The following is a 15724-nucleotide window of genomic DNA, read 5'->3' as shown; positions in this document are numbered from 1 at the left end:
GTGCTTTGCTTTGCTTCATGTACTGCTTAACAACACAGGAGCTGGCACGGAGCGGGGTGGTGGATTTCTCATTACAGGCATCCCACTTCTCATTGTAATGCAATCATTGTCTGTAGATACACAATGCCAGCACATGAGCTGCCAGCAAATGATCTTCCAATTATTGCTCAAGCAAATCTATGAAATTAAATTCAAGTATGATTTCATGTAACAGTTAAATTCTGTAAGCACCTGTTTCATTTCCATGAAGAACAATATTTCATCTCTCCTTTCTCCTCTGTCATTTTCTATCTTAATTTTCCTGCAGTGTGTGTTTAGTATGGTGTTGCTTTCCTCCTGGCATGATGACATCTCTAAGCCATATATTGAAATGCAATTGGCAAATGACCTTCATCCCTGGGAGCATGTTCCAGGAGACTGTGCTTTTTTGCACCATTTAGAAAGGACTCTTACACCTGCATCATTTTATACCTAACCTTTAACTTCTCCAGTGCAAGTTCAATGGGTAAATGGAGTGATTGATCACCAGTAATCAAGGACAGGCATTGCCATCACCTAAAAGGAGAGCAGGTACACAGACGTGTCCTGGCTATGCAGCTATCCCATTGGCATAGAAATAACCACCTGCCAATATTTTTTGATCCCGTCAGCCAAGAAGAACTTTATGTGTACAAATTGGTCTCCAGCAGCACTTCCTACTTTTTTACTTAGAACAAAGTCTTCCATTTTATTTGAGACACAGGAATATAGGGCTATGGAAGTGACATCTTGGGCCATCAAATCTGTTCATCTGCTGTCACACATAGTCACATCATTAATCCCTTTCAAAACCGACCAAGGTTCATTTAGTGATATCTAGTTCCATTCTCCTCCCCATTTCTGTTGGAATATTGTTCTAGGAATTCAACGTGTAGATGGCTGGAAACTTTATAACTTCCACTTTAAGCTTACTTATAACTAGTTCAGAGCCATTTGTTCTCCTGGCAGCATTGTCCTTCAGTCTAAGCAGCTCTTCTGTTGCATTTGTATTTACATCACCTCCAGTGCTCTTGTGTGCCAGCTGGAGACGTGCACGGCATTAGAGGAAGAAGTGAGGCAGTACACGTTCAGGTATAATGTCCATATCCCTACTTTGCTTTAAATGCTTTATGAAGTGAAAAAGCAACTAATTTTGTGTCATTAAAATGTAAATTATTCTTTCCTTAAGCAGGATGATCAATAGGGTTTTGACAATAGCTGTGCTAGTTGCATAACAAAGTACCCGCATTAGGCTTTATTATTTATTTAGTAGCTTTTATTATTTGTTATGCAAAACAAGTACTTTAGATACAACAGAAAAATAAGGGTATTGGAAACCCACGGCTAAATCCTCAGTCTGGATTTGTAGATTGGGAGGGAATGAGAAAGACAAGAGTGCGTGATGGGAGGGCACGGTTAACAGAGTGTTAGTAAACCGTCCCAAAGGATGAGAAGAGTCTTTGGCCATTTAATTAAAAGACCCCAAAATGACGGGTGTTGGGGGTAGAAGGAGAGGTAGGAGTAAGGGCAGGAAGAGAAAAAAAAGCACAGGAGAAAAGCGGGACTCAAGGACGCTGGGTTCAGCCATAATGAGAACAGCAGCTTGTCCCACAAAAGGCTGCAATTTTTTAGCCTCTGAAACCATTGTTACTATTGTAATCGTGCCCATGGGAAGACGAATTTGTCAAATTCGCTGTATTCACATAGCATGCAGCCACAATTTGGGAAGTCACTGTGTCCCAGCGACATTGTGCAGTTTAATAAAGTGCAGAGATTCTAGCACTATTTATATAATGTCTGTAAGACTTCTGCCTATAATATATAATAACTGTCAAACCCAAAACTTCTTTAGATATGTGCTCTATTTTAGTTAGCATTTCTTCATTGATTATTCTTCAGTGGTTTGGTTTGTTGGTTTTTTTTGTTTTGGTTTGGGTGTTTTTTATGTGAAAAAGTTGTTTTAAGGTGTATGAAGAAGTTTTATGCTTTTGGAAAGTCAGGGCAGTGAGCATGGGACAGTGTGCAGTTTTGTTAAGGGGAGAACTAAATAATTTTCTATGAAAATGTTCCTGTGCTGATTGAGATTAACTTCCAAGGGAAAATCCCCACCTTGTCAGTATTGGTATTACTCTGATAGGAGCTGAGGTAATAAATATGACTGTGTGAGGTCAGAGAGAGGGGTTCCTACATAGTAAACAGCCACGTCAATCATAAAGCGCTCTCTGCTCCCCCTCTACTAATCTGTCACGTGGAAAGACAATGCTGCTAGTAAAGTCCAAATCCTCTTAAATCCCAACATTAGATTGTAAAATAAAATTGAAGTCATCAAATTAAAGCCCACAGAGAGCTGTAGAACATAACATTTTCTACCACTCTGCTAGGCTAGACTGTGCTGTGCCATGGATGATTTACACACAACGGTGTTATGAGGTGCAAATGAAGCTTCGTCATCGTATAGCTGATAACGTCTGTACCCCAAAACTGTTTTAGAAAAACCATGCCTGATTTTACTATAACAAGGCAACATATTCCATAGCAGCCATGCTAAAGGTCTAACATCTGAAGAATAGAGGGCTTTTTTCCCTATGAATAGTTAATTGCAGAGGGACTACCGGTGTTACCTATGCGTTTCCTTAATCTGCTTTCTATTTCCTTCCCATAGAGCAAAGAAGACAGGTACAGAGGAGACTGAAAAAAATTCACTCATAAAGCTGAATTATAAAAGTGCTATAGATTACTTCTGATTATTTACATGAGGGACAGGGTAATCCTAACTTGGAATATAACCCAGAATGGTGTGTGGAGCGCTGGGGGTGTAGGGGGAAATCAGCTCCCTGCTCTGTCACTTGGCAGTATTGCCATGCTAGGAAGAGTTGAGTTTGGAAACTCCCGAGTAGTGCAGCTGGCACGGGAGATAGCATTGCAAATAAATGTGCTGTTTTCACAGATACTCCTCTTTGGTTGCATAAGCAGGCGAGGGCTTTTGGATGTGCCAGCTCATCCTGTCAGCTACTTGTTGCCGAGCGGAGGGGATAGTAATCACTTCCAGAACAGCTGCACAAAGAGAGAGAACTCCAATAGCTTGAATTGTCTCGTTTTTGTGGTGGCCTAACAGCACGGTACTGCTCTTGAGCAGACTTCGTCCGTAACCATGTTGAACAATTAAATCTAGGTCAAGCATCGAAACCACGAAGAACTAATTGCCTACATAACTGTAACATTTCTTGCACTGCGAAGATAAACAAAGACAGAAACACAAATATTTTGAAAGGCTTGAGGAAGTTCTTCCTTGATATTTCATTGCACTTTGAACAGGAATAACAAAAATGGGGGGAGAAATGTAATTTGTGAATTTGCACAAATCTCCTCCCTAGAATTCCAAGTGGCTCTCTTGTCAAATTATGCAATGCCTTCTAAAATATTTGCACATTTTAAAAATATGAAGTAACCTGCTTTGTAACTCTTTCTGGCTAAATGCCCTGGCACTACGTTTCAGAGCACAGCTCTACAACGTTATCAGATGGTTGGGAGTGTTTTCTGGAGCAGCAGGTAAAAGAAAGGAGTTACAGGCCCTTTAGCTTCCTGGCTGATATATTCTAGGTTCAATGCCATGTATCAATATTACAGTTGAGTTATATCACCTCCTGCAACAAACTCATGTGGCTGAGATGCAGTGAAAATATTAAAAGGAGAAGGAGGCGATTAATACAGAAAAAAACTCCAAACCTTAAATAAAACTATTCCACTTTCTATTACTTTGCTAAAATAAGCCTTTTGGCAGATCCTAATATTCCGAGCTGGCTGGCAGCCTGAAATGAGTTTGTGGGAATCAGGTAGCACAAATGAGTGGCTTGGAGAGAATGTGAAGCCTCCTGCGAGGTTATTTGACGTTTTCATGGTGTCCCAGGTGTCCACAATGGGCCAGAGAAGATACGATCCTTGACCCCGGAACATAAAATCAGTGCAGCGGTGTATATAATGCAAAATCCAGGTGTCATAAAGAATGTGACTGCCAGGAACAGGATTCTCAGTATCATCACACAGTGCTGCCACTCTTTCCAAGTCCATAGCCCCCTACAAAATCCAGTCCATGCAGAGATCATTCAAGGGCCGGGAGTGGGTGAGTCACAGGCATCTGGGGTGTGACACTATGTGGGTTCTGTTTTTAACTTTCATTACTTTTTCAGCATAAAAAATACACACAACTTAAGCTAATTTTATTGAATGCCGCTATAACAAACCCTTCTTGTTGACTGCTCTCTGCAGAGGGCTTTAAAATAAAAGTTATAGCTATTTAGCTGTTTTGCAGCTCAAAGAGTGCAACTGGGACTGATCTTGACTAAAGTGTGGTTGTTTGCTGAATATAACTTTGCTGTAACTGCTGAAATCCCAAAATACATGCACCTCTAAGAGCTGTTGTTACATCCCTACTGGCAATAGCATATATTCGCGGTACTGATTACTGCTGGGTTACCTCCACAAGTTTCTAGTTCTCTCTGCAGTACCCAAAGGTTTAGACCAGTTATCCAGATATAGAGCCTCAGGCTCTATATAGTATATATTGCATGCTATCTGAGATCAAAACAAAGGTAGTCATTTGAGCACGCAGCAAATATCTAAAAATAGGTTTGGACTCCTAAACTTATATGGTTCATAGGTGGTTACTTCAACCATCAACAACCCTGGCTTCATTTTCTGTAACAACTCACAGAGAATTAAATATAGATCTAGGAGTCTGCAAGCATGAGTGTCGTAACTAATTGTTGTAAGGTAAACTATGATGGAAATCTACGTCATGCCTACCACCACCAGTAAATGCAGGATGGCTTATCCCTCACTGTGAGAAGGACGAAAAGCCTCATGCTTACCATGGTGGGGGGACACAATTCCCAGCGCCAAGCACTGCAGTGGAGGTACCATATGGGGCAGACCCTCACTGACCCTCTGTGACTTATCTGAGCACTCATACCCTACACCAAGTGTCTTGTTTTAGTAAAATATGGACTGTAAGATCTGGTTCCGGGTGACCTTCCAAATTCTTTTCTGAAAGGGCAGGATTGGCCTCTGAGAGCATTTAACAGCATAAGCCAGTTGTGCCTCCTGCGGAGCATATTTCCATGTTTTCAGAGCAGTATATAGGGAAGAGGAATACTACTGTCGTATAACACACACACCTTGCTTCTTACCCATTAAGTACTGGGAGCTGTTCTAAACTCATTTTATGCAGAGAGCTGTTTATGTGAGATTACCTTGACCTTGATTTTATTAAATTTGGAAATATGACAAAACATCCTACACCACTGCTTCTCGGACATCTTTGTGGAGTGCTTTAAACATTTACAGCACACTAAATGCTAAATGTTAAATATCATGTCAGGGGAAGTGCTGTTGGTGCAGGGGTGAAAAAGGCAGCATTATAACACTCTCAATGTACTGACACCAATTACTAAAATATTCTTGTTTGTTTCCACATAGCACAATTAAAAGTGACTAGCAACACACAGATGCATCTAGCCCAGTATCTAGAGAATAAAGACAAGTTTTTCTAATTACTTCTGACTTAAAGTTTCTGTACTCTGGGAAGTTTTCTTCTCTGTAAAGTACTATTCAAAATTATACGCCATGTTAGAGATGCCAAGCCTCTATCTCTGCTTTGTGATACAAATAAGAAACAATGAGTTTGCTTAGTACTCTGTTGGAATACCGCTTCCTCTGCTTCAGATTAATTTGCATTTAGGTGTGGGAATTTTACAAATGTGATATGACAGCTCAAAATATTACTTTTCCCGCATGGACGAATGTCAGGAAAATTATCCATCTGCATTCAGAACAGCACCCAACTGTACTGTTGCCTCCAATAAGATGGTGTCTGATGTCATTCAAACAAACAGATGCATTCATTCCTTTCCCAGGGTGAAAGAAGAAATATTTGTGACAGCATATTTATCACTCTGCTAGTGCTAGTTTCTTCTTTGTATTCTATTATTTTTCTGTAACTGTTCAGGTATGCCGGTTTGAAACCTTGCTCAATAAACATTTGTGTTCCGTGCTGCTTAATCCATCCATATATTACTGGGGTTTTATCAAGGAATTTCCACTAGAATTAAATAAATGCAGGAAAGCCATGTTATTAGTCATTTATTTAGCATCCTAAAGAACACAGATGTCCTGAACATGGATCAATAATAATTCCTTAATGAAAATGCAGGGCACAAACAGAATGCCCAGCCAGAAACAACTGCCTTCTAAACTAATATTCCTTACCGATGAGTAAATTCACTAAAAATCCCGTTAAACAAATACTATCATGTTTACTTTCCAGAATGTGAGAAAAGCAAAAGCTGAGAGGCTGTCCCGAACACAAATAAAACATATTAATTACTTTTTTAAAAACGATTGTAAGAGCAATATTACAGTGTTTTGCATCTTTGACTACCTATATTAAGCAATTAATAGTGCACAGTAAGCTGAATGTCAAATAAATACTGCAGACTATTTGCTGGTGTTTATGCCTGTGCAATGCAATTCTGATTCTATGCATATGTCCCATTCCATCAGGTCATGTCAAATCATGTTTTGTCGGTATTTATTAATTCAGCCCAAACCCATTCACATGACACACACTTCAGTGCACTTAATATTAAAAAACACTTTCCGTAATTCCAGTTATTTTTAAATGTGAATAGATACATCCGATTACCCAGTGACTTGCATGTCAAGTTTATTGCATTTCAAGCATGTTTTTACTTCAGGTGTTGAACAGTCATTTAAAATACTGTTCTTCACTTTTAAACTGCAACCCACAAACTACTGAAGAGTTGATTTCCTCTCTTTGTAAGAGAGGCGATTTGAGCTAACGCTAATGGGAATTATTGAGGCGTGCCATTAAAGTTTCAGACAGGCTCAAGTTTCCAACAAGACTAAGAAGTACTGCTGTGCCACTTATAGACTATTTTGTGAAAAGTAAAAGCTTAGCAGAGGAACATAGGCAAATTTTCCTTCTACCCTGCTGTGATTAAGTCTCATTTCAGTTGTACACATGGGACAACAAAAAATTAAATATGTACATTATGTTCTGTAAGCGTAGTTACATCCAGAGAAAGAGGGAGTGAGGGGAAAGAAGGGGATGAAGAGGAAAAAAAAAAAAAGTTAACTGCTTTACCTGATACTGTACAACACTTTTCCAGTTTTAGAAATCCTCAGCAACTTGTTGTCTGTCGTGACATCATGGAAGTTTGCTCCCTTCTCATTGGCAAAGAATAAATCCGGCTTCCAAATAGAGTCCAACATAGAGGGATCCAAATCCAGGGAATCATCAGGATATTCGCTGTAAGCCAGACGTGAGTCGTTCCACTGCTGTCTCAAAAAAATGTTCACTCTGTAGTCCTACAGAAATGCCATGTAAAAAGGTTACTAAGCCACTTACCAAATCTGGAAGCCTACTTTAGCTTTCTTTATGCTCTTAGACTTACTGCAGTACCAGTGTTACACCAAATATTTATATTATCCTTTGACCAGAAGAGTTGTCATTTGAAAATAAAGCAGTCTGAATGATGTATTGAACTAAACAAACACGACTGGTACATTTTCCAAATCAAAATTACTCCAGTGATGAAAAAATATTAACTGCAACCTCCAATGCTAAATATAACCCTCTTTCAAATGCTACAGATTAACGCAGATGTACTTAGGAAGTCAAAAAGCATTGCAGCTAGATATACACAATTTCAACAAAGATTCTATAAAACTGCTAATTTAAATAAATTGCTTCCAATATGTAAATCAATTATTTCTAATGTACTCATGAATAGTTGCTAATTCCAGTGAAGCCAGATTTGTATAGAAGAAATTAAACCAGCACTTCTTATTTACTGTTTGTATCCTTTTTCTATCTACCATATGCTTTTCTCTGTATGTTCCTTCATTCATTCCTCCCTCTCTGCATCCCATTAAAATTCTTCTAATTGCATTCTCCTGCTCAGTGGTCTGCTAGTCACAACTGGGAAAGGCAGCAATTACTTAGAGGTTCGTTTAGAACCAACATTAATGCTGTGTCAAGAACTGGCTATTAAAGGGGAGTGTGAAAAGAGCTTTTAGGGTCTAAATGCTCCGGAGGGAATGGAAAGATGCTATTGCTTATTCTCCTTATCCTGAATTTCTGAAGTCAGCAAATAAGAGCTTCATCTCCCCCGGCTTCCCCTGCTATTATAGCATATTTACCTGAAATTACATTAAACCTCCTTGTGAACGCTCTCTTAGAAATAAATCTACTCTTCGTCTAAAAGGAAGTATTTAATAATATTCATATTGATTATATTATCTGAAGGAATATGTTACCAAATAATTCTGCCAACTGTACAAATCCCTGACATGCAGGATTTGCTGTATGGCAGCTGCAATACATTAAAATGTCAGCACGGTGTTTTTGACTTGGAAAATGTATGAGCTGACCTGGGTTTAGTTAGGCCACTGAACTGCGTAGTCTAAAGAACTTAGCATCCTTGAAATATAAATAAATATTCTCACTCTAATTAGGGCTGCAGAAAGCAATATGCAGGCTCTGTGAACGAGCCACTCCAAGCTTCATCATTTCCCACCCTGACAGAATATTATTTCTGACATCCGAACTGACGTAGTTTTTGAACCCAATGGGATGATGCTTTACAGTCTCACCAGGAACAAGATTTTTCTTCCTTTCTTTATCATTTTCACGTTGCTGTTGAGTAGATGTGAGTCAAAAAAGGAATGTCTACTAATCAGAGCAAAACAGACCTGAGAGAGGTCTCAAGAGTAGCACAATAATTAAAGATACTTACAAAAGCCTGTATCTGCTTTTCATAAGCCACTGTACTTTTTTATGATGGTCTTGTTTCATACGGTTAAAGATCAAATAGCTACTTGCAGTTCTGAGCTTATAAAATTATGTCACATCTTGTGAGGATCCACTAACCCTAAGCATTTCCTAACCTAACCCTAAACTTTCCCTTCTTTCTTGGTCTTAGAAACTGAGTGTCTTATAAGTCTATATGGGACAGTTTTATTTATAAATCCAGGAAAGCACTTGCTTTTCATTCTGCAGAAGAGAAGGCAGGAGCTGTCATTGGCAGCCGCTGGTAGAATAAAATTGCTACAACTAGTTGTGCGACTGCCTTTAATTTTTCTTTGAAATAAAATATGTAATGAAGTCTATAGAAAGCAGAGGGATTTTTCTCCCCATGACGCAGAAATCATAAATAAGTCAAAACAGTAAATTGTTTAGAAACATCTAAAAATAAATGTACTTTCATGAACTTCAGTAGTTGGTGATTTAGATAACAAAAAGCAGTCTGACAAATCTTTATTCATAGAAGAGCTTGCATATGATGATATATATTATACCAAAAGCGTAAGTAATGCCAATAGGGTTACATTATCTTTTTTAGTATGTACCTTCCTAAATATATTAGAGCCATCACACTAATAAACTTAGAAATGCTTTCTCTCTGCAAGCTTTATTGTTAAAAGCAAAATAGCACTGAAATCTTTGTTTATGTCTGATAGGTTTTGCAGATGTATATATAAATACATATATATATTTTAACAAGAAATAAAAATGGAAATGTAACATGTACATCACAAAACCGTCATTACTTTTTTATCCTATGATTGAGGTATAAGCAGTTGAAAGGGATGTGTGTTTACACAGTCAGAGCTAATCACATGCAGAAATTTTGAATTTATTTTTCCTGTGTTAATATTGTAACTATCTTCTGAAGAAAAAATTCTCCTGAGAATGGTATCACAACATGGAGCAGGCTACACTGTGTATTTTGCGAGTTCCTGAGGGTAGAAGTGGGTGGACTGTAGTAATGCACTCCTACACGACCACGAGTACACCTGCTCCACAAATTCTTTCTGACAGCACCACAGCTCTGAACGAGGAGCGCAGACCTGAAGATTTAATCTCAGTTGCAACACCGATGCCAGCGATAGCTCAAGGCAACTCAGATAAACAGATTTCCTCTGTTCTCAAGCCATAAGATCAGAGTAGTACTAAGATACTAAAGGAATATTTATCTGATTAGTTTTAGTAGATTTATCTGACGATTTAGGACTCAATCCACAGATGTACTTAGTTTGTGTTGTAGGAATCTAGATAGAAATGGTCTTTCAGCAAATCCGTGGCCACCAGATTCACTGCCCAGGGCCCCAGCAAAGCTCTGGGTCCCTTTTGTCTCAGGCCCTGCTGTGGCAGGGGGGTACAGGGGAGACCCGCTCCCTCTTCAGTGCTACTTTCGGTCTCGGAACTGACACTCATCTTAGACCTTAGCCTCCCCCTCCTCTTCCCCTCCAACAGCATTGATCACCCAGGTGTTGAGTCGGGTGTCTGAGGCAAACAGCAGACTGAGCTGGCCTTCCATGCATAGGAAAGGCTGGCCAAAGAGACTGCTCTCCCTGTCTAAATCCTAAATAGGAATGTTACCTGAAAAGTCGTGGTTTAATGACCTATTTCAAGGCCATATGACGGAAAAACACTTGATTACCTATGTACCTAAGCATGCAAGGTGTCCCCAGTGGCTTTAGTGGGAGACTCTGATGCAGTTAAAACTATACATGTGAATTAATCAGGATCTAACAAGCTGATTTGTAATTATGTTTTTTCTAGTGGGAAGATAATATCATGCAGCCAGCCACAGCCAAGCTTTCTGTCTCTTAAAATTTTAAAAGGAATGGCAAATTTTTCTACTAACATAAGTATTCAAAACACAACTGGAGTTTGATGCATTTACCCCAACAGAGAACCTGCTGCATAGTGTCAGTCATTGATTATAGGGCATAACGACAATGATAATGTCTTCACAGTTAGTCATTTCTGTAATTAACAATTAGCTCGTCAATGTACAAACTGCTCTTAGCTTCTCCTGTAGCTGATAGCTAAAAAATCCTGGTCATTAGCAACACTGAACATCTGAGTTCTTTGGGACTCTGCCCAGCCTGATGTAGATTACTCATCTGTGATACTCAGCTGCAGTCATGCTGTACAGTGAATTTTCTGCTGAATACTGCATGTGTGAATGCTTCCAAAAATAGATACAGAGCTTACTGGCATAACTGCTTTATTCAGTGAAGTTACTCAGGAATGTCTTTTTCTCTTTCTTTGCAAGTTAGGGCTTAAATGAAAGACAAGTGAATCAATGACAACAATTCCATCTTGACACAGGCCTTTTTTTTTTGGCTATTTTTATTTTGGTATAATATACATCATTATAATATGGAAGAAAAACATTTCTTTTGGAGAAAAAAAAAATATCAATTTTGATACTGTCCCATACGTGCATTATAGTGCAGAAAGACTAATACATATGCATTTTGTTTCCCTAGATCTTCAGGAACAAAACTCATGAAGACTCTATGGAATTCATCAATTTGGAGACAACCAGCACAAAATCCAGTTTTATTTCTTAGTGAAAGATTTTAGCTTTTTGAAGAATATACTAGACATAACAGTTGTGCTGGCCTTTCACACAGGGACGAATTTCGTCCTGGTGCCTGTCCTAATCAGAAAACAGAAGCTACTCCTGCTAATGTTATTGAGAACCTGGCTTACTGAATTTAGTAGGTCTGGGACCGTAATCCTGTTTGTTTGCTGTGTTCATTTCTCCTACTGAACGCTTCTCTAAAGAAGTATTCGTGTCCCAAGTTTCCAATGAGCTGCTGTAGATCATCAAGTTATACTCTGATAATGTCCCTTCAGTACATATAAATGGTTTCACTAAGAATTCCTGTCCTCTGAGACAGGAATGTCTCTATCGAATTTACAATCCAGGGTTTTAAATGAATCTCTTAGTTTTATGTCAAAACCATCAAGAGCATTTTATGGGGGAAAATGAATCCTAGGAGTCAAACAAACCTCATTATTTATCACAAGGGATGCCAACATTTTTACCACATGATAACATCTATTTCAGAAAGGCAAAGTAGATGGAACAGTAATTGATGTCTGCCTCTCAGAGCAGTTTTAAAACATCCTAAAACTAGTCACACTAGTCATTAAAGAAGCGACAGCATTAAGAAAATCAATATCAAACCATTAAACTGCATCTAAGAGAAATCTTTCCACCATTTCGGCAGATATTATGAACAAAGCAAAATAAGAAAGCCAATAGTCCTTGTTTTCATCTACTTGAATGTTTAGCTGTTTTCAGCAGAATGTGTTAATGAACATTGGAAAGGTGCACATTAACATATTTGATAGAAGGTAAAATGCAATGAGGGGATTTAATCAAAGCAATGAAGGAGTCTAATTAATGCAATCAGCATTAGGTCGTGCAAATATTTTCATTGAATGCCATCTTGTAAAGCCAGTGACGTGCAGGATTTTTGCTACTTAACACTATGCTGATGCCTCTACATGCTAGGATCAACAGACGTGACTGGTTAAAAAGGGCTACATTCATAGTTATCTTCTCAGAATCCCTTTGACACAGGAAAACAAATTAAGTTTTCCAAAATCCTGAAAATTAAGTCTGTTGATAATTATAACAAGATATGGTTTTTACCATCATTTTTAACTTGATTTTAGTTTTCTTTTAAGTTGTTTTTAAAATGTTATAGATGCATACTCTAAAACATTAACTTATCTGTTTATTTTATAGCTCTTCTTGTTATAGATTGTCACTTATAGAAGACTCTTTCCCACACTATTTAAGAAACCAACCTGCCCTAGCAATAACTCGCCCTTTATATCTAGAAAACATTAAATAACAGGGTGGGTTTTTAAATAAAGATATTTAGGAGCAGATTTGTGTTCCTACATGCCTTAGGCCCCACTTTCTAAAATGATGGCATGAATTACAATTGAGTTTAAATGAAGTATTTGAATATTTAATAAAATAATTCAGTTGGGCTAAATATCTGCTCTTCCTTCATAATGCAAGGATTGCAAGGCAGCAACTATCCCACTTTATAAAAAAGTAGTTCTTTGGTATACCTTAAGTCCTTTTGTGGGTAACAAGTTCATTTTTAGTTACCAAGAACTCAGTCCTACAGGATGCTAAGCACCTTTATTGGCTCTGGCTTCATCAAATACAGAAAGACCTGGACACTGTGTAGGAATCCCTGGAAAACAGAGTTGTGAAACTACATTGTAGTTGCTTCAAAAGTGCCCATAGTTGTCCATAGTGTCCTGAGGCAATAAGAATAACTCTTGCAAAATTTCAATGAAGGTGAGAGCACTCATTTTTAGTTTATTTTGTGGCAACGGTGGCTTGAAGAGTTCCAAATCAAGCTGTGATTTGTCACTAGACCCTTTCTAGAATGGGTTTAGCCCACTTCTTCCGTACGAGCACCTGATAATTATTATGGGTTTATCACATTAGTATTAGAAAGCCATCAAGAGGCTCTCTCTGGACTAATTCCAGTAGTCAGGGGTGTGTATGCTTGAATAAATAACTGATTTCTTTTGTTCATTGTTTGAAAAAGAAGATTAAAAACCTCAGCATCTTTTTAAATGCAATCAGAAAAAATATTTTTCATTTTTCTTAGCAATTATTGAAAAAAAGAAAATTCACTTCTAGATTTAAAAAAAGTTGGACTAAAATTTTCATTTACATCTTTTTGGTTTGACTTCATTAATCCTAATTTTTGGCAATTTTTAAAAGAAAAATCTCAGCTTGAAATGAAAAATTGATTTATTTTTATATATATCAAAATTAAAACTCTGAATTTTCACTTTGGTCTTGATTTTTTTGACTGATAACGTTCTGTACATTCAATCAGCACATTTTGGTCAGCTGGGATCCCATCACTTCCTAGTACCAATTTAACCCTCAAAATGCCCAAGTCTCCTTATAGCTATGTGTTTTAGTCATTTGACTCAAGTTATGCATTCACTTCAGTTACTGGTGTGGCTGCAATTCACAGAGAATTTAAACAAGGCTGTCCTAATGGCTCTGTCAGCACAGTCTGCGGCAGCAGATAATTCGGCATGTGGTGTAAGACCCACTCAAAATATGGAGTAGTTGGCAGGGAGCCCCACAGCTAAGCTCCAGCCATTCCTCTGCCTCTTCAGTGCTAATAAAACCTGAGCAAGCTGGTTTGCACACACTTGTATTTGCTGCCATCACAGTCACTACAGACTATGGTGCAGCCACTACATACATACGTTTAGACTTGATAGCTGAGTTTAATAATTTATAACATCTTTATATAGTTATTCTATATTTATTTTATTTTAGTTCAGCTTGTAGGTTTTTAGTAGCTTAATAACTTAGTAAATGTCTCCACGTCCTGAGCATCTCTATTCTACATCACATTCCACTCCTTCACAAGATGGCTTCAATGACCAGTCCCACTCACCATTGTAGTTTCTGCTATTGAACCAAAGCTGTTGATAAATATGTTGCAGGTAACATTTACAGGAGGACCTGCAAGTTGAACAATAAATAGAAAAATTGACAGGTTGTGTTCATGACATATGTTAAGTATTGTTGTTCTCTTGCCAATGGCATCATAGCACTTACCATTGTGGTTTCTGTGACTGATCCAAAACTGTTGATAAAAATATTGCAAGTAACGTTTACTGGAGGACCTGTGGAATGCAATAAAAATGTTGCAATATACATTGAAATAAAAGTACAGATCCCTCAGCCTCCGTACAATCTGGTACAGATGCGGCTGAAAACAAATAGAAAGTGAGTTTTCCCAAACAGATCATGTAAATCTCGATCAAAAGGAAAACATTATCGACACTAATTAACCTAGTTTCATTGGAAGTTGTTATAAATATAACTACATCCTTGTATTTAAGGATTTATGAGAGGAGTTGAGTGAGGGCATGAGTATAACAGCTTTTTCTTTACCCACAGTACCAGCCCAGAATACGCTTTAGCATTGCAACCACTTCTCTCTCCCTTCTTTCTCAAACTTGAAATTAAAAGATTATCTCTCCACACCTATTCCACTCTGTATGCAATGACTTGACACCGAAATTCCCAGCAAGGGCCATTTTTCACATTGACTCCAGTCCACTGAAAAAGGACTTAGACGAGTAGCTCTTCATGCACCTGATCTGGAGATGTCTGCCTTGCCATAAAAAATATTTTAGGAATATTTATCTGTTCTGGTTTGACACAGCTTTCATTAAGCAGCTATTTGTGATCTCTTCCCTCCCACCTCCTTTCCTTTTATTTAGCAGTCACTGAAGTGTAGCAGAATGAATGGGGACTTAATATTTAATTAGTTGTCTATTAGCCTCCTAGATTTTTAGGCGCGGTGAAGTAAACAGGGGTTCTCCACTGAATCAAAAAGGATTAATGCTAAATGCCTGAAATCCAGTGACACAAAAGTTGATACAAGCATTGAGTATCAAGTACTTTCTTCTCTCTTTTCTCATTATTTTTAATCACATAATTTTCCTTATATTAAAAAAACAATGTCAGTGCACAGAATATATATACCTACATTTGGTTTCATGTTTAGATGTGAAACTGCTTGACAAAAGATGGAAACATTATTATTTTCTTTTTTGAAAAATGGAAAGGTAAAGTAACTTGCCCAATGAAACCCAGTACGCTATCAGCTTCCTGAGTGCTAGGCCACGCACCTTCAAGGAAACAAACATTGGAAAAACCACAACAGTAGTATGTTTTGAGGCTGCTAAATTGTATGTTGTTTAACTCAGTTTCTGCAACATTTGTTTTTAAAAAAACACTTCCTTTTTACGTGG

The 15724-nt window shown here is 38.0% G+C and overlaps 1 protein-coding gene across 7 annotated transcripts in view; it reads right to left on the bottom strand.

Moving 5' to 3' along the window:
• The window catches only part of GLRA2 (glycine receptor alpha 2), a 129531-nt gene that overhangs the window by 92743 nt on the left and 21064 nt on the right, over nt 1-15724 (bottom strand). For 4 of the 7 annotated variants that reach the window (XM_063342118.1, XM_063342129.1, XM_063342081.1 and 1 more), the window contains exons 3-4: nt 14520-14587; nt 7181-7404 (exon numbers count right to left, since the gene is read on the bottom strand). In XM_063342118.1, coding sequence (XP_063198188.1) covers nt 7181-7404; nt 14520-14587 — 292 coding nt within the window. Of the gene's footprint in view, nt 1-7180; nt 7405-14355; nt 14424-14519; nt 14588-15724 lie in introns of all 7 variants that reach the window. The other 3 variants (XM_063342090.1, XM_063342107.1, XM_063342140.1) reach the window with 2 other exon arrangements.

This window comes from Chroicocephalus ridibundus, chromosome 1, assembly GCF_963924245.1.
Source record: "Chroicocephalus ridibundus chromosome 1, bChrRid1.1, whole genome shotgun sequence".
NCBI classification, from domain to species: Eukaryota; Metazoa; Chordata; class Aves; order Charadriiformes; family Laridae; genus Chroicocephalus; species Chroicocephalus ridibundus.
This window is presented reverse-complemented; position numbering and strand designations above follow the sequence as displayed.